Raw genomic sequence first — 17,351 nt, forward strand, 5'->3', positions numbered from 1 at the left:
GAGCCCCAGGGCATTAGGGGTGATGGGTACGAAGTGCGCAGGGTTTGAGGGAATCAGGACTCCAGAGAACAACCTCAGGGGCAGGCACGGCCACTCCCCCAGATGGCAGACCCAGCAGTGGACGGAAACTCCACGTCCACAGCACAGTCGCCTCCTGCCCCTCGACCACATCTACCCCACGGGCTCACCCTTTCAGATACGACTCCCCACAGCAGTGGCCAAGGAAGATCCCGAGGCCTGGAGGGACACACTTCCATTGCCTCTTTCTCGGGTCCAAACCTGCCCATCCTGCCAAGGCTAAGGAGCTGCTGTTCCAGCCCAGGGTCCCTGCTCCTCAGCGTCCTCCTGCGTCACAGCCCATGACTGCCATCTGCTGGACAGCCGCTGTCCCTTGGGGCAGAAGTCCTGAGTCCTCCCAGCTCTCCCACCCCCTCCCGTGTGCCCGAGCCTCCTCTGCCTCCTGCCCTCCTCTATCCCCTGGCCCCCCCCTCAGGGCCCTGGTCCCTCAGAACTGGACGGCCCCCATGTGCAGAGACTTCGTTCCCTCCCGCCTCACACCTTCAGTGGCTCACCGGCCTGGGTCAGCAAATGATAGTAACTCACACTTGCTGAGAACGTCCTGGTGTCGGTTATGATGCTGAGCGATTGCATGGGTAATCTCACTCCGCTATACCATTTTATACACACATCACTACCATTTGTTATGTGGCACCATGATATTATTTCCTACTGTGTAATTAAGGAAACTGAAGTTCAGAGAGGTTAAGTGACCCGTCTGGCAGCTTGGAGGGAGAGTGCCCCCCAGGCCTCTCTGACTCGGCACCTCAGCATCTGCCCTGCTTGGCGCTTCAGGCATGTTAACGGACGTGTTGCAGCATTGAGATCCTGGGCGCAGCTGGCTAGTGGGTCCTGTGTGCTACCGGCCCTCGGCGCTGTCCCTGGTGCATGGCTTCTTCCTGAGAGCAGGCGGTATGGAGCCATAGAAGTGTCTGGAGGCTTGGTGAACACGAGGGCAGCGAGAAGTCGTGACCCTCAAGGTGGAACCCACGGCCTCAGGGAGGAAGTAGTCAGGTGTTTGAAGGGCAGATGTGCAGGCAGCCTCTGAAGCTGTGGAAGGGTGATGGGAACTCGTGACGAGAGCGGAGGGAGACCCCTGTGGGGGGCTGTGCGCCTTCCCCAAGGACCCGGGGATTTTAGGGCAAGTGCTTTCTGACCACCTTTCTCTGCCTGAGCTCAGCGATGCAGCCTTCAGCGTTTCAGCGGTCACAGGAACCTTCGGTTGATCCCAGCAGCGAGGCAAGCCTGGGAGTGCAGGGAGACGGTTCTGCAGGCAGGAGAGGGTGGTGGTCGAGAACAGTCCTCGGGGTCAGAGAGGTCTGGGCTGAACCTCACTTGGCAGCTCCGCCACCCCGCACAGGTCCTCTGCCCTCCCCATGCCCTTGTTCCCAGGGTTCGCTCAGGGAAGGGGGGCTGGAGGAGGGCGGCCCTCCTGCTCACTTCCCCATCCCTACCTGTGAGGGCGGTTGTTTCTTTAACCTGCGCCCACGTACGAGAAGTTCTCTCCTTTTGCTGACACATTCAAGAAGCGCGTCAGCAAGAACACGTTCTTCGTGCTGGTACGGGTGGTGGACGAGCTCTGGTGAGTCCTTCCGCCCGGGGGATGGTGGGCGGGGGAACCCAGCAGGCCGCGGGCATCTCGGGGTCCCCGCCGGGGCACAGGCTTCCCCGCAGAGATCTGGGCCTCCCGTCACATTTCACCTGCATCTCCTGGGCTCTGTGCCCACAGAGCCCTGCCCAAGGCCCTGGACAGGGCTCACTCCTGCCTGCTTTAACATGACCCCTGGGGAGAATGGCTTGTCCCCTCAGACCCGCCCTGGCCCGGCCCAGCCCTGATTTCCTCGTGGGGGCCATCCCTCTGGCATGTGGCTTAGACCTTGGCTGCCCTCCTCATCTTTCCACAGTCCCCTGACTGAGTGGCATTTGCCATTTCCAGTCATTTAACAAACACAAAGCACAAGGTCCCTTTCCTAGGTCTAGAGAGCCCTTGGTAAGGAAGCCACCCAGGCCCCGCCCTCAAGGTGTTTACCTTCTGCTGGGGGGTGGCCTTAGTGATTACGGGGTGGGGCTGTGAAATACTGCGTGTTTATGGAATACTGTGCAGGGGCGTCCTAGGGCTGTCTGGTCTGTGGAGCCCAGACCTCGTCGTGATTCATCACCCCCGTGGGATCAGGAGCTCCCCTGGGGCAGGATTTGTCTCCATAGCCCAGGCCACAGCATGGTCCCTGGTGCTTATCCAGTGCCAGCGACCATCTGCTGAGAGAATGGCAGTTATTTGTTACCAGTGGGACCACTCCTGGCACTCTGTAGGATGCAGACAGCCATCCCAAGACCTTCTCTGGCTCTCTTCCCACGAGAGGTTTCCCAGCTCTGCTGGTGGGCGTCTCAGGAGTCTTGAGGGGGTTCTGGACCCGGTGGCAGCAGCCCTCTTCTTATGCTTGCATCCCTGCCCCTCACCGCATGGCCCTTGGCCCTTCAGCCTAGTGGAGTTGACGGAGGAGATCTTGAAGCTGCTGATGGAGCTGGTCTTCCGCCTGGTGTGCAGCGGGGAGCTCAGTCTGGCCCGTGTGCTCCGGAAGAACATCCTGGACAAGGCGGAGCAGAGGAGGCTGCTCAGGTGTGCCGACTCCGACCAGCCCCTGGCGGCCAGGGGCGTGGCAGCCAGGTGCGCCGCCCGCCGCCATCCCGGGCTCCTCCGGGCCCTGCCTCTGCCAAGGGCCGTACCGGCAGCCGTCGCTCCATCCCATTTCCTTCAGCGCCCCCCCGCCCCCCCCCCCCCGCCCCCGGCCTCACCGCCTCACCTCCCGGTCCTGCCCGGGCCCTGTGACGAGGTGCCTCAGGGACAGCCCAGGGGTTCCCCCGGGGCTGGGCCTCTTCTCCAGGGTTACGTTGTATGACTGATCACCGTTTTAGTAGGAAGTGGGGCAGCAGGGCGTGTAGGGGCTTACCAGGACAGGACAGGAATGCCTTTCAGGCTGTGGTCAGCACTTAATTCTCTTCCCGGCGCTAACGTGGCAACTTAATTCTAGCCGCCCCCTGTGCCATCCTGACCGTTCCTGAGAACCTGTGTAGAGGTTCCACTGGCCCTCTCCCGAGGCCATGGAGGTTTGTTGATTTATCACCTCTTTGTTGGTGTCTCAGCTCCATTCACATGGCACCATCTTTGTTCCCACTGGGCCCTGAAGTGGGGTCGGGCTGTGCGTTCTCAGGCAGCTGAGCTCGCGGGCTCGCGAGTGGAACCACCAAGCCTGCCGGGCGGAGGCAGAGAGGAAGGCAGGCCCCGTGGTCCCAGGGAGACGAGTACAGGCTGGTCCTGACCCGCCCCCGCCCCGCTGCGTGGCCTCCGTGCTGCTGTGAAGCTAGTCGTGTTCCCTCAGCTCTGAGGCCTGAAGTGCGGCCCGCACCCAGCCCCCGCCGTCCCGTCCACTGACCACTCATCTCGTGCCTCTGTCTTCCAGGCCCGGGACCTTGCATGACTTTCACAGCCATGAGATAGCCGAGCAGCTGACACTGCTAGATGCCGAGCTTTTTTATAAGATAGAGGTATGGGCACGCGTGGGGCTGGGGGAGGGCTGTGCCCCGCCCCGGTGAGTGCTGCTGCTTGTCGCCAAGTGAGAGAAGCCACCGCGTCACAGCAGAGCCAGAGGGCCCAGGCTCTATCCGGTCTACCTGCTTTTTCAGATTCCTGAGGTTTTGCTTTGGGCAAAAGAGCAGAACGAGGAGAAGAGCCCCAACTTGACCCAGTTCACGGAGCACTTCAACAACATGTCCTACTGGTAAGAAGGGGCCTCAGTGCAAAGCACTTCTGGATGGGGGCCTGTGTGTCCTTCGCAGAGAGCGCCCACGGCAAGGAGAAAGAGGTGCCCTTTCGTTCCTCCCAGCTCCGTCTGGGGCCCTGTGGGCATTCGTTGTGAACCAGAGACAGGACAAGAGCAGGGACAGGACAGGGCGTCCTTGCACGTTGGAAGGGGCCACCTGGCGGGCGGGTTGAGGAGGACTCAGCCAGGATTTATTAGTAGTGTCTGCCATCGCTGGCGGCAGGGGAGCAGGTGTTAAACTTGCCATCCTGCACTGGCCGTTGCCAGCCTCCCCACTGCCAGGTGGCCTCAGGACTGAGCCTCACACTGACTCTGCCTGAAAGAGAAGTAGAGCAAGGGAGTGGCTGTACTAACACTTTTATTTAGCCTTCAATTCTTAAAGCAAAGTGAAGCCCAAAAGTGCACTTATGTTGTAACATACAGCAGAACTGTTGACTCTGAAAGATGCGACTCAAGGGTGTCCACGGCCTCTCGGCCTCAGTAGAGGATGGTTGGGTGTGGCGGCCAAGCAGTCTCATACCGACCCCCGGACACACACACAATCCATCCCCACCACCAGGGAAACGTCTGTGTTTCAAGTGCTCTGAGGACTGCCCTTTGCCCTTTGCCCTTTGCCCTTTGGAGGGAGAATTGGGTCCTCTCCCACGTGCGCTGCTTCTCTCTGCACCACAGGAAGCGCTTCGCTCGTCAGCAACACGCGCTCAGCGTAGCAGCCCGGCAGAGGACGAGGTGGTTTCCAGGGCAGGCAAGCCGTGCAGCCCTGAGCATGGCCTCCAGCCCCGCCCCTTGCTGGGCCCGGGGGCTCCAGACACCCCCCTGGGGCCTGCCTAGGAGGAGATGCGGGTGGAGCCCCTTCAGAGCCTCGGTGCTCAAGGTGGACTCGGTGCCGGTGCCCTTTAATGGGTCAGAAGAGGGGCACGTCCTCTGGGTGACGGGCGGTGGCCCCTGTGAAAGCACAGGGGGTCGAGGCCACCATGAGGTCCTCGTGCAAGGCTGGCCTTTGGCTTTGGTTGCTGCTAAGTTTCTGAGAGGTGCCCTCCCTCATGGCCAGCAAGGTGGCCTCTTAGCCCATACGCCCACTCGTCTCTGAGCTAATCCTGAGGCCACTCACTGAGCGTTTCCAGCCGCCGTGGTGCTCAGGGTCAGCGCTCGCCGGGAGAGCGTCCATCCACACAGTCAGAGGTCCCAGCCACTGGATCTCTCTGTGGCCTCTTACCTATCCCTGGGGTGCCATGAGCTCCTTCAGAGCAGAGACAGGGGTACACCTGGTGCCTCGTGAGCCCGGGGCACTCCATAGGCACGGGCTCCTGGCCAGCTGGTGCAGGTGCCCCCGTCCCATTGCCACCAGGACCAGCCAGAGGTCTGAAGAGAGACGGGTCAGCTCAACTGTCTCTTTCTCCCCTTGGTCCGTGCAGGGTCCGGTCAATCATCATGTTACAGGAAAAGGCCCAAGACAGGGAACGGCTGCTCTTGAAGTTCATCAAGATCATGAAGGTAACTGTGGGTACCCTCCCCAGAGCCTGCCACAGGAGCCCCTGCCTGCCCACCCACCCGCCCATCCCTGCCCGCACCCTCTCTCTGCAGCACTTACGGAAGCTGAACAACTTCAACTCCTACCTGGCCATCCTCTCGGCGCTGGACTCGGCCCCCATCCGCAGGCTGGAGTGGCAGAAGCAGACCTCAGAGGTGGGCGGCCGGGAGGGCAGCTGTGGGACGCGAGGCCTGGCTGTGGTGGGATGTGCTCTGCCCCGCCCTGCCCTAGTTTCCTGTCTCTAATCTCCAGTCACTGGGCCCTGCAGGGCTTGGTGTTAGCGAGTGCCGGGGTTGTCACGTCACGTCACGTCCTGATGCCTGTACCGCAGAACCGTGCCTGGGTCCCAGCTTCACCTTCTGCTTCCTGCCCTCGACCCAGGCTTCTAGAGGGGCTCCTTTGGGTGCGGGCCGCACTAGGCATTGGGATGTACTCTGAACAGGCTAGACCCGTTATTAGGGGGAGCTCTTCAGGGCAGGTACTACAGGGAGAAGGATGGGGATGGGGTGCTGAGCAAGCATGTGAACGAGGAGTCTGGGCCAGCCTGGGGGTCAGGGATGCCCCCTAAGGAGATGTCGATCACACCATGACCCAAATAGGAGCTTCCTGGGAAGGGAGGGCAGTTCCCATCAGAGGGGACAGAGGCCAGCGTGGCCACATCACTGGGGAGAATGGCTCTGCATCACAGGGGTCTTGGGGGACCTGGTAAGGAATTGGACCTTTATCTTTGTGTGGGTGCTGTTCCTGGAAGAGAGACAAAGCCCACAGGGCTGAGTGTCGCCTGGGCTACCTGGGGGTCGTCTCACGGGGCAACATAAAGGGACAGTTATGAGACAGTGGTGTATGGAGAAATGGGACATTCACACCAGCTGCTCCAGGAACACATAACAGGCCCTGAGGAGGCAGGGAAGGCTTCCTGGAGGAGGTGACACATCAAGGCGAGAGGCACATAACAGGCAAAGGGGCAGGACAGGCAAAAACCCCACCCACGCTGCGTGCAGGAGCAGCGAGCTCACCCGCCATCCCTGGTGGACTCTGCCTTGAGGGCGGTGAGGTGCAAAGGCAGGCTCGGGGCCGGGAGTGACATGGTCCAGTGTGTGCTTTTGAGGTTCAGGCGGGCTGCAGCGCTGAGCACAGCCAAGCAGGAGCCCAGCTTGAGGTCCAGCACACGGGGCGCTGGCTGCTCAGAGACGCGGTTCTTTGTTGGCACCGCGGCCCCATGGGCCACTTACCCACGGAAGGCCTGGCCTGCCTGCGGCTGGGGCAGGGCGGGGTCTGGCTCTGGGTTGGTGGGGGGGGGAGGGGCCGGGGCTCGGTGCCCCAGCGTTGGTGCCGTGCTCAGGGACTGTGCATCCCTCCTGCCAGGGCCTGGCGGAGTACTGCACGCTGATTGACAGCTCGTCCTCCTTCCGCGCCTACCGGGCCGCCCTCTCGGAGGTGGAGCCGCCGTGCATCCCATACCTGTGAGTACAGCCTCCCAACTGGGTTTGCCCCTCGTGTGCTCTGGGGAAGATACAGTGGGCCCCCCCTAGAGAAGCGCTCCCTTAAAGGTTTCCAACCTAGACGTTTGTGCTTCTATTTGAACTTTAAAAATAAAACATGCTCCTTGTTAAACAATTTCAATGAAAGAGGGGTCCAGTGAAAATGGTTCAGTCTCCCCGCTCCCAGTCCTGCTCCTCCTCCTTTCTTCCCCCATCTGCCAGTGGGCTTGTTTAGGCGCACGTGTGGACAGCCGTGCAGCACCTCTCTTCCCCCGCCAGCGGCAGCGTGCTATAGTCCAGCTGTCCTCAAGCTTAGCTGCACATCACAACCACCGGAGGGCCCTCCGGTCACCCCAGGAACCCTGAGAGTACTTGGCGTGAGGCAGCTCAGGGAGTGTTTCCCCAAGTGTGGGCCACGGACTAAATAGGTATCTCACCAAAAAGAATCCCATGTCACGTAAGCTTGGGAAATAACAGAAAAAACTGAAGCTAAACAGTTTTGTGCGGGACTCACCGGACCCCTTAATATGCTAGTGGACGGTGGGAATCTCCAAGAGAGACAGGAGACAGCGCTGTCCCGGGCTGAGTGTGCAGCGGCACGCCCCTGGCCTCCACGCTCCGAAGTGTAGATCTTGCAGCCGATGGCCCTGCCGTGCTTCCTAGCCTTCCTACCCTGGCCGAGCACACCACCCTTCCCCAGCCGGGCTGCTTGGGTGGGCGTGGCTGTGCCCCTCGGGCTGGGCTCTCCCTGTGCAAGAACCGCCCCCACTCGCCACGGGGCTTCGCGCCCTGTTTGATGACAGCGTGTGACCCCCCCCACCCCGCCACTCAAGTTCAGAGTGGTGTCATTCTTTCCTGTTCATCTGTTACTTGTACCAGAGCTCTGCTGGGCTGGGATGGCTGTTGAAGAGGCTCCGTAGCAAGTGGGCCTGAGCCCGCTTTCCGGAGACCAGAACCTGACTCAGGAATTCGCGCCTCCCCTCCCCGCAGACGCGCTTGTGGGTTTGGCAGCTGCTCGGGCTCCGGCTCGCCCATCAACCGACTACCTGCCAGGTCACCCTCCAGAGTCTAACCTGCTTCTCCGTCCTCCCAGGGGGCTCATCCTGCAGGACCTCACCTTCGTTCACCTGGGAAACCCAGACTATATTGACGGGAAGGTGAATTTTTCCAAACGGTGGCAGCAGTTCAACATCCTGGACAGCATGCGGTGCTTCCAGCAGGCGTGAGTGCTGCCGCCCTGAGGGACCGGGCGGGCAGGGTGCACTGAGCAGAGACCCACGGGGATCCAACAGCTGCTCCTTCCAGCGTGGCACAGGGCCTGCACCCAGAGCTGGCCGCCAGCTTGTCCTCCGCGATCCCGTGCGGGGAGGCTCGCGAGCCCTGGCCCTCCTGACTCCAGCGCAGTGGGGTCTCCCTGGGACCTCGTGCAGAGGGGAGCCTGGCTGCAGGGTGCTGCTCCGGGAGCCCTTGCACAGAGCAGAGCACAGCTCTGGGGTGCAGCTCACGCTCTGAGCGCCAGCGTCACACGTGGGCGCCCCTGCCCCGTGAGTCTGCTGGGGCGGCACACGTGGCACCTCCAAGGGGTCTTGGGGCTGTTTGGCCCACACTGGCTCTCACTGGCCACCTTCCTCCCTCTACCAGGCATTATGACATCCGGAGAAACGACGACATCATAAATTTCTTCAACGACTTCAGTGACCACCTGGCCGAGGAGGCGCTATGGGAACTCTCTCTGAAAATCAAACCCAGGAACATAACACGGAGGAAAACAGACCGGGAAGAGAAGACCTAGGAGCAGGTGCCGCAAGCGAGGAGAACTCGAGAGGCTCAGAGGGCCGCTCCGAGGCCGGAAGGGACTTTGGACCTGTTACGTGGCGGTGGCACGTGTCCTGGCCTCAGAGCCACCGGGCCCATCCAGGCCGCTGCTGTGCCGGGCAGGCGTCCGGAGCTGCAGCAGCTTCCTGCCCCTCCTCCGCAGGAGCAGACCCCCGGCCCGGGGGAGCCAGCGGGCGGTCTCACTGCTGATTTGTGAACTGGGGGTTGGGTTTGGTTTTGGTTTCTGCTTTTGCTCTGTCTTCCGCTCTCCCTCTCCCCCCTCCCCCCTCCCCCCAAGCCTGGGAGCAGTGCAGGAACTTCAGCAGCAGCCCAGGAGGGTGGGAATCTTCCGAATCTCCTGAAATGACAGATGAGGAGAGGCCCCAGGACCCTCGGGGCGGGGGCTGCTCTCCCCGTGACCTTCAGTTGGGTGGGCAGAAAGTAGAGGAGACCCAGGGAAGACTCCTTTCACTTTCCATGTCCTACTTTTTAAGTGGAGGATGGTGTGAGCTTCTCACCTGGCCCAGAAGGGTACAGCAGGTGGCCTTTCAGCAGCCCTGGGGCTGGTGCTCCTGTCGCGGTACTGGCCCGCCCTTGCTGGGTCACGAGCAGCAGCCGTGGCTGTCATGGTTTCGCCCCTTCACTTCCTCCGCCCCGTCCCACCGGCCCTCGCCATCCTCTGGCACCGTGGGAGCTGGGAAAGCAGCAGCTGGAAAGGAAGGACTTGACCATCCAAGAAACACACTTTATCTGAGCTGGGGCCAGTAGCTCTTGGTGAGTTAATCCAGAGAGAGGGGAGAGGGGAGGGGCATTTCTGTCGGGAGCCCCCTCCTCTGTCGCTTGCCGTGTGCCTTAAACTCCATCTCCTATCCGTCCCGCCCTGCGGGCTCCCCTCCTCCCTTGCGCTGAGCCTGGTGGGCCCAAAGGGGCTCCTCTTTGCTCATCAGACCTTCTGCCAGCCTGACCGGCTCTCCCGTGGGAAGGACAGGGTGTCCCTGCGAGGCCAGGGGCCTGGCGCAGAGGCGCCCCCTGGGGTTGGCGGCCACGGCTCACCTGCCACACGGCAGCGAGGCGCAGCGTCTTCAGGAGCAGGTGCTCTTTCCATCCTCCTCCTTCAGAACCACTCCCGCTGCTGAGGTTGACAATCTGAGGTGAGGTCTGCAGGGGCTCTCCACACCCACTGGCCTCCGTGCCAGCCAGACGTGGGCCTGCGGGCAGGCTGCCATCAGAATCCGGACTGCTGCCCCCAGGCCGCCCGCCTCCTGTTTCGTTCGTTTTACATAATTGAGAGCTCACTTCTCCTGGGTTTGGGACTTGGGCAGGCGAACACCAGGCTCAACCCGGGCTTAGCCCAGTTTAAACAAAACAGAAGAAAAGTAGAAAGCAACATCTGTTAACTGTTTAAAGAAACAGCCACGTCACTTTGAGTCCTTCATGGGTCTTTGAACAGCTTTTATCAAGAAGCTGTTTGTTTGTCCTGTGCACAGAGGGGAGGAATCTGTGAAATGTCAGTTACGACCCCTCAGGCAGCGATCCTGCGGCAGCGGGCGGAACGCGTCACTTTATTATTTAAAAAGAGTGTGTGTATAGAGTCGCTGGTTATGAACAATATTGTGTGTGGGGTTGGGTTTTAGTTTGTTCCCGCTTTTTTAAGTCCTCTCATTTCAGTCTTTCCCTCCTTCCCACCTTCCTCCTGGCCTGGCCCTGCGCTGCTGCTGCTGCGGTGTGCAGCCGCCGTGTGCTCAGGGCCCATGGGCTGTGTGGACTGCGGTTCCCTGGGGCCTCCCTCCATAGGCGGGCAACTGCCGACGCCGCGCTTCGGGCTCAGCGTCCCAGCCGCGAGCTGGACGGGGCTCGGGGGCTTCACCGTCCCTCAATTCAGAACAGACCCTGCACCCACACCTCCCCTCCTTGCTGGGAGCCCCGGCTCTGAGCCGAGGCACTGGGCAGGCAGTGCAGGTGGACAGGGGGGCCGGCGTGGCCAGGTGACCCTGCATGAGGACAGCAGGTGCAATGTGTGTTTTAACTTATTGGCTGACAGGCTTCCCCACTTTGACCTCATTGAGACATTCTGGCTCTGGGAGTTGCCAGCCTGGCTGTGGTTTGTCTGTCTCAGGGGCCAGATCAGGTGTACGAATCAGTCTTTACGACAAAGACACCCTCGGGAGGATTCGTTCCCTGCAGAGGCAGTTCTCACCTGCAGGTGTGGGTGGATCAGGGCAAGGGCAGGCACGCGCCAGGGCTGAATTAAACCCCGATTCTGAGCAGCGCCTCCCTCCCACGGCCCCGCGCCTCCCCAGTGTTACATTGTAATATATCCCCGACTAACCTGGCTGATGGTGGCATCTTCCTGCAGACATTTCAAACCTGTAACTTTTATATGAAAGGAAAATAAACACAGATGAAAGCTGTGGCCACCTGTGTACCACATGCCGCGTGTGTCAAAGTGACAACTGAGCTGTCTCCTTTCTGTGACCTCCTCGTGGGCTGGGCGCCGGGCAGGTGCAGGGGGTGTTGGGGGGGTCTTTTGTCCCCATCTCTGTGGTCCCTTCTCTGTTCCCCAGTTTCTCCATCTGGAAGTGGGGGTAATGACAGCTCTACCTTATACAGTCTGTGAAGGCTCAGCAAGTTATACCTGGAACAGTATCTGGTGAGCTGTCACCACTATTGTTACTTAGCATATATTGAGCACCAAGCACTTTGCAGGCAGCTTTACCTCACTGAATCCTCTTAATTTAAAAATCATACAAGTGAAATACTACAACTATAATAAGTACTACAAAGAAGAGGTACTTAACATTAAAGAAATTAAGTTGGATTTGAAATCCACTCACAAACATCAGGTCCAGACGGGCTTAACAGGTAATTTATGCTAAACAAACAGGTAGCTTCAGCCTTAGGCGAATGCCCCTGAGAACAGAAGAAGGGAAACACTTCTCAACTTGTTTTATGAGTGGAATATAACCTTGACACCAAATCCAGACAAGGACAAGAAAGAAAATTATAGGCAAAATTAATTACTGATGCAAAAATTATAATCTTAGCAACCCCAAACCAGTGATGATAACGTAAAAATCAAGACTCCACATTGGGCACATCCTCAAATGCAAAGATGGTGTGATGATAGTACTTGATCCCTTTTCTTAGACCCTTATTTGGGCATTCCCACCTGGTACACCTTTCCTTCCTGGGGAACTGAGAACAGGTGTGCCACCTCCATGTGCACTTTCTCCACCATGGCATACTTAGATTCCAGGTGTTGAGATGGCAGAGCCCTAACTGGAGGGAACCCAGTCAGGGACTCCTCCCACTGTTCCACACTGGGCTTTACACGAATGAAAAATGAATTTGGGCTTACTAATAAGCTGCTGAGATTTCAGGGCTTGTAAGTTTTCACAACGTGGCCTAGCCTCTCCTGAATAAACTACATTAACAGATTAAAGGAAGAACACCATATAATCACCTCAGTAGTCAGAAAGACCACTGTTAAAAAATTAAAACACCCATTCATAATTTTAATTTAAAAAATAACTAACAGTCTTAGGTAAGTAGAAATCAAAAACTTCCTTAATCTAATAAATGTTACTTTCTAAAATCCTATGCAAACGTTATACTTAATGGTGAAATATTTAAAGAAGTTCCTTTAAAATAGAACAAGGTAAGGATCCCACTGTCACCTTGTCTTTCATTGTTGTACTGGAGATACTAGCCAATGCAACAAGAAAAGAAAATTAAGAGATTAGTGAGAAAATCACAGTAGTTGACAACGAACTACTAGAAAACATAATTCTTAAAATATCCAGTTTATACTAACATCACAATTCTTAAGGTACTAGGAATAAACCCAATAAGAGATGTATAAGACCTTATAGGAAAAAGGGTAATCTAGCAAGAGAATATAACATTTGTAAATATTTACGCACCCAAATAGGAGTAACCTAAATATACGAAGCAAATAGTAACAGACTTAAAGGGAGAATAAACAGCAATACAGTAATAGTAGGGAACTTTAATACCCCACTTACATCAATGGATAGATCATCCAGACAGAAAATCAATAAGCAAACATTGGCCTTAAACACATTAGACCAGATGGGACTTAAAGATACATACAGAGCATTCCATCCAAAAGCAACAGAATACATTCTTCTAAGAGCACATGGAACACGCTCCAGCATAAGTAACATGTTAGGCCACAGGTCATTGTAAATGTACGAAGATTGAAATCGTATCAAGCATCTTTGCCAGTCACAATGGTATGAAACTAGAAATTACAAGAAAATGGGAAGATCCAAAAATAGATGGAGATTAAACAATATACTACTGAGCAACTAATAGGTCAAAGAAGAAAATAAAAAATACATTAAGACAAATGAAAATGGAAATACAACATATCAAAACTTACGGGATGCAGCAAGAGCAGTTCTAAAAGGGAAATTCATAATAATAAACACCTAAATCAAGAAATAAAAAGCTCAAATAAACACTCTAACTTTAAATTTCAAGGAACTAGAACAAATGAAACTCAAAGTTAGTAGAAGGAAGGAAATAAAAGATTAGAGGGGAAATAAAATACAGACTAAAAAGACAATAGAAAAGATCAAGGAAAGAGCTGGTTCTTTGAAAAGATAAACAAAATGGACAAACCTTTAGCTAAGCTCACCAAGAAAAAAAGAGAGTACTCGAAATCAGAAATGAAAGAGGAGCTATTACAACTGATACCACAGAACTACAGAGGCTCCTAAGAGACTTCTGTGAACAATTATATGTCAACAAATTTGACAACCTAGAAGACACAGATAAAAACCTAGAAGACACAGATAAATACCTAGACACATACAACCTACCAACACTGAATCATGAAAAAAATCTGAACAGACCGATTACTAGTAAGGAGATTGAATCAGTAATCAAAAACCTCTCAACAAACAAAAGTCTGGGACCAGATGGCCTCACTGGTGAATTCTACCAAACATTCAAAGAAGAAGTAATATCAGTCCTTCTCAAACTCTTCCAAAAACTAGAAGAGGAGAGAACACTTCCAAACTCATTTTTTTTTTTTTAAAACAAGGCCAGCATTACCCTGTCACCAAAAACACATGAGAATGCCACAAGAAAAGAAAACTACAGGCCAGTATCCCTGAGGAACATAGATGCAAAAATCCTCAACAAAAAAACATTAGCAAACAAAATTCAACAATACACTAAAAGGATCATACAGCATTAGCAAGTTGGATCTACTCCAGAGATGCAAGGATGGGTCAACATCTGCAAATCAATGTGATACACCACATTAACAAAATGAAGGATAAATACCAAAAGACCATCTCAATAGATACTGTAAAAGCATTTGATAAAATTCAACATCATTTATGACAAAAATCTCGCAACAAAATGGATATAGAGGGAACATACCTCAACATAATAAAAGTCATATATAACAAGCCCACAGCTAACATCATAGTGGTGAAAAGCTGAAAGCTTTTCCTTAAAGATCAGAACAAGACAGACACTGGAATAAATAAATAAATAAATAAATTCCCTGGCAGTCCAGTGGTTAGGACTCAGTGCTTTCACTGCTGTGGCAGGGGTTTAATCCTTGGTCAGGGAACTAAGATCCCGCAAGCCACACAGCGCAGCCGGAAAAAAACAGATCAGGACAAGACAAGGATGCCCACTGTCACAACTTTTATTCAACATAAGTATTAGAAATCCTAGCCAGAGCAGTTAGGCAAGAAAAAGAAACAAAAGGCATTCAAATTGAAAAGGAAGATATAAAACTATTTGTAGATGACATGATATTATATATAGACAACACTTCACTCCATCAAAAACTGTTAGAACTAATAAACAAATTCAGTAAAGTTGCAGAATGCAAAATCGATGTACAAAAATGTTATGTATCTATACACTAATAGTGAATTATAAGAAATTAAGGGACTTCCCTGGTGGTGCAGTGGTTAAGAATCCGCCTGCCAATGCAGGGGACATGGGTTCGATCCCTGGTCCCGGAAGATCCCACATGCCGTGGAGCAACTAAGCCCGTGCAACACAACTACTCTAGAGCCCGCGAGCCACAACTACTGAGCCCGTGTGCCACAACTACTGAAGCCCGCGTGCCTAGAGCCTGTGCTCTGCAACAAGAGAAGCCACCGCAATGAGAAGCCCACGCACTGCAACGAAGAGTAGCCCCCGCTCGCTGCAGCTAGAGAAAGCCCACCCGCAGCAACGAAGACCCAACGCAGCCAAAAATTAATGAATTTTAAAAAAAAGAAAACCATCTCATTTATAATATACAATTTACAATTGCATCAAAAAGAAGAGAATGCCTAGGAATAAATTTAACCAAGGAGGTGAATGACCTGTACACTAAAAATTTTAAGACATTAGTGAGAGAAATTGAAGAAGACAAATAAATGGAAAGATATTCTGTGCTCATGGATTGGAAAAACTAACGTTAAAATGTCCATACTACCCAAAGCAATCTACAGATTCAATGCAATTCCTATTAAAATTCCAATGGCATTTTACACAGAAATAGGAGAAACAATCCTAAGATTTGTGTGGAACCACAAAAGACCTTGAATAGCCAAAGCAATCTTGAGAGAGAAGAACAAAGCTGGAGCCATCATGCTCCCTGGTATCAAACTATATTATAAAGCTATAGTAATCAAAACAGTATGGTATTGGCATAAAAACAGACACATAGATCAACGGAACAGAAGAGAGACCCCAGAAGTAGATCAACACATATATCATCAATTTATGGCAAAGGAGCCAAGAATACACAATGGGGAAAGGACAGTCTCTTCAATAAATGGTGTTGGGAAAACCACTATCTTACACCATACCCAAAAAATTAACTCAAAATGGATTAAAGACTTGAATGTAAGACCTGAAACCATAAAGCTCCTGAAAGAAAACACAGGCAGAAAGCTCTTTGACATCAGTCTTGACAACGATTTTTTAGATTTGAAGCCAAAAGCAAAGGCAACAAAAGCAAAACAATACAAGTTGGGACTACAACAAAGTAGTTTCTGCACACAAAAGAAACCATCAACAAAATGAATTGACAACCTATCAAATGGGAGAAAATATCTGCAAATCATGTACCTTAATAAGGGATTGATATCCAAAATACATGAAAAAACTCATACAATTCAATAGCAAAAAAAAAGTACTTTTCGAAAATGGGCAGGAGATCTGAACATTTTTCTAATGAAGACATACAGATGGCCAACAGATACATGAAAAGATGCTTAACATCACTCATCATCAGGGAAATGCAAATCAAAACCACAATGAGATATCACCCCACACCTGTTAGAATGGCTATCATCAAAATGAAAAGAAATAACAAGTATTGATGAGGAGGTGGAAAAAAGGGAATCCTTGTGCACTGTTGGTGGGAATGTAAATTGGTGCGGCTACTATGGAAAACAGTATGGAGATTCCTGAAAAAATTAAAAATAGAACTACTGTATGAACCATCGATTCTACTTCTAGGTATTTATCTGAAGGAAACAAAAACACAAACTTAAAAAGCTATATGTAAGTGGTGCTGGGAAAACTGGATGCTACATGTAAAAGAATGAAATTAGAACACTCCCTAACACCATACACAAAAATATACTCAGAATGGATTAAAGACCTAAATGTAAGCCCAGACACTATAAAACTCTTATAGGAAAACATAGGCAGAACACTCTTTGACAAAAATCACAGCAACATCTTTTTTGACGCATCTCCTAGAGTAATGAAAATTTAAACAAATGGGACCTAGTTAAACTTAAAAGCTTTTGCACAGCAAAGGAAACCATAAACAAGACGAAAAGACAACCCTCAGAATGGGAGAAAATATTTGCAAACGAAGCAACTGACAAAGGGTTATCCAAAATATACAAGCAGCTCATACAGCTCAATATCAAAAAAACAACCAACCAAATCAAAAAATGGGCAGAAGACCTAAATAGACATTTCCCCAAAGAAGACATTACAGATTGCCAACAAACATATGAAAAGATGCTCAACATCACTATTAGAGAAATGCAAATCAAAACTACAATGAGGTATCACCTTGCACCAGTCAGAATGGCCATCATCAAAAAATCTACCAACAGTAAATACCAGAGAAAAGGGAACCCTCATACACTGCTGGTGGGAATGTAAATTGATACAGCCACTATGGAAAACAGTCTGGAGGTTCCTTAAAAAACTAAAAATAGAACTACCATATGACCCAGCAATCCCACTACTGGGCATATATACCCAGAGAAAACCATAATTCAAAAAAACACATGCACCCCAATGTTCATAGCAGCACTATTTACAATAGCCAGGACATGGAAGCAACCTAAATGTTCATTGACAGAGGAATGGATAAAGAAGATGTGGTACATATATACAATGGAATATTACTCAGCCATAAAAAGGAATGAAATTGGGTCATTTGTAGAGACATGGATGGACCTAGAGAGTGTCGTACAGAGTGAAGTAAGTCAGAAAGAGAAAAGCAAATATCGTATAATAACACATATATATATGTGGAATCTAGAAAAATGGTATAGATGATCTTATTTGCAAAGCAGAAGTAGAGACACAGACGTCGAGAACAAATGTATGGATACCAAGGGGGAAAGGGGTGGGGTG

At 52.4% G+C, this 17,351-nt stretch overlaps 2 protein-coding genes and 1 long non-coding RNA gene across 7 annotated transcripts in view; 1 reads left to right on the top strand and 2 right to left on the bottom strand.

Moving 5' to 3' along the window:
- The window catches only part of RAPGEF1 (Rap guanine nucleotide exchange factor 1), a 139,814-nt gene extending 128,699 nt beyond the window's left edge, over positions 1-11,115 (top strand). For all 4 annotated transcript variants that reach the window (XM_061199716.1, XM_061199718.1, XM_061199717.1 and 1 more), the window contains 9 exons: positions 1,547-1,639; positions 2,537-2,722; positions 3,516-3,600; positions 3,739-3,833; positions 5,291-5,369; positions 5,460-5,561; positions 6,772-6,869; positions 7,981-8,109; positions 8,529-11,115. In XM_061199716.1, the coding sequence (XP_061055699.1) occupies positions 1,547-1,639; positions 2,537-2,722; positions 3,516-3,600; positions 3,739-3,833; positions 5,291-5,369; positions 5,460-5,561; positions 6,772-6,869; positions 7,981-8,109; positions 8,529-8,679 (1,018 nt within the window). In that variant the 3' untranslated portion in view covers positions 8,680-11,115. The remainder of the gene's footprint in view (positions 1-1,546; positions 1,640-2,536; positions 2,723-3,515; positions 3,601-3,738; positions 3,834-5,290; positions 5,370-5,459; positions 5,562-6,771; positions 6,870-7,980; positions 8,110-8,528) is intronic.
- Positions 712-2,802, bottom strand: LOC133097677 (uncharacterized). 2 transcript variants are annotated; one of them, XR_009702048.1, is made up of 5 exons: positions 2,515-2,802; positions 2,087-2,310; positions 1,512-1,613; positions 1,218-1,324; positions 712-1,107 (listed from the first exon to the last, which is right to left on the bottom strand). It is a non-coding gene; the product is annotated as an uncharacterized LOC133097677 (long non-coding RNA). The 2 variants fall into 2 exon arrangements; XR_009702047.1 differs by having other exon boundaries at positions 2,391-2,802.
- The window catches only part of PRRT1B (proline rich transmembrane protein 1B), a 45,052-nt gene continuing 31,917 nt past the window's right edge, over positions 4,217-17,351 (bottom strand). Inside the window, exons 7-11 of the mRNA XM_061199160.1 lie at positions 11,121-11,275; positions 9,756-9,910; positions 6,423-9,411; positions 5,493-6,150; positions 4,217-5,344 (exon numbers count right to left, since the gene is read on the bottom strand). The gene's annotated coding sequence lies outside the window, so the exon portion shown is untranslated. The remainder of the gene's footprint in view (positions 5,345-5,492; positions 6,151-6,422; positions 9,412-9,755; positions 9,911-11,120; positions 11,276-17,351) is intronic.

Source organism: Eubalaena glacialis, chromosome 9 (assembly GCF_028564815.1).
Source record: "Eubalaena glacialis isolate mEubGla1 chromosome 9, mEubGla1.1.hap2.+ XY, whole genome shotgun sequence".
In the NCBI taxonomy this organism is placed as follows: domain Eukaryota; kingdom Metazoa; phylum Chordata; class Mammalia; order Artiodactyla; family Balaenidae; genus Eubalaena; species Eubalaena glacialis.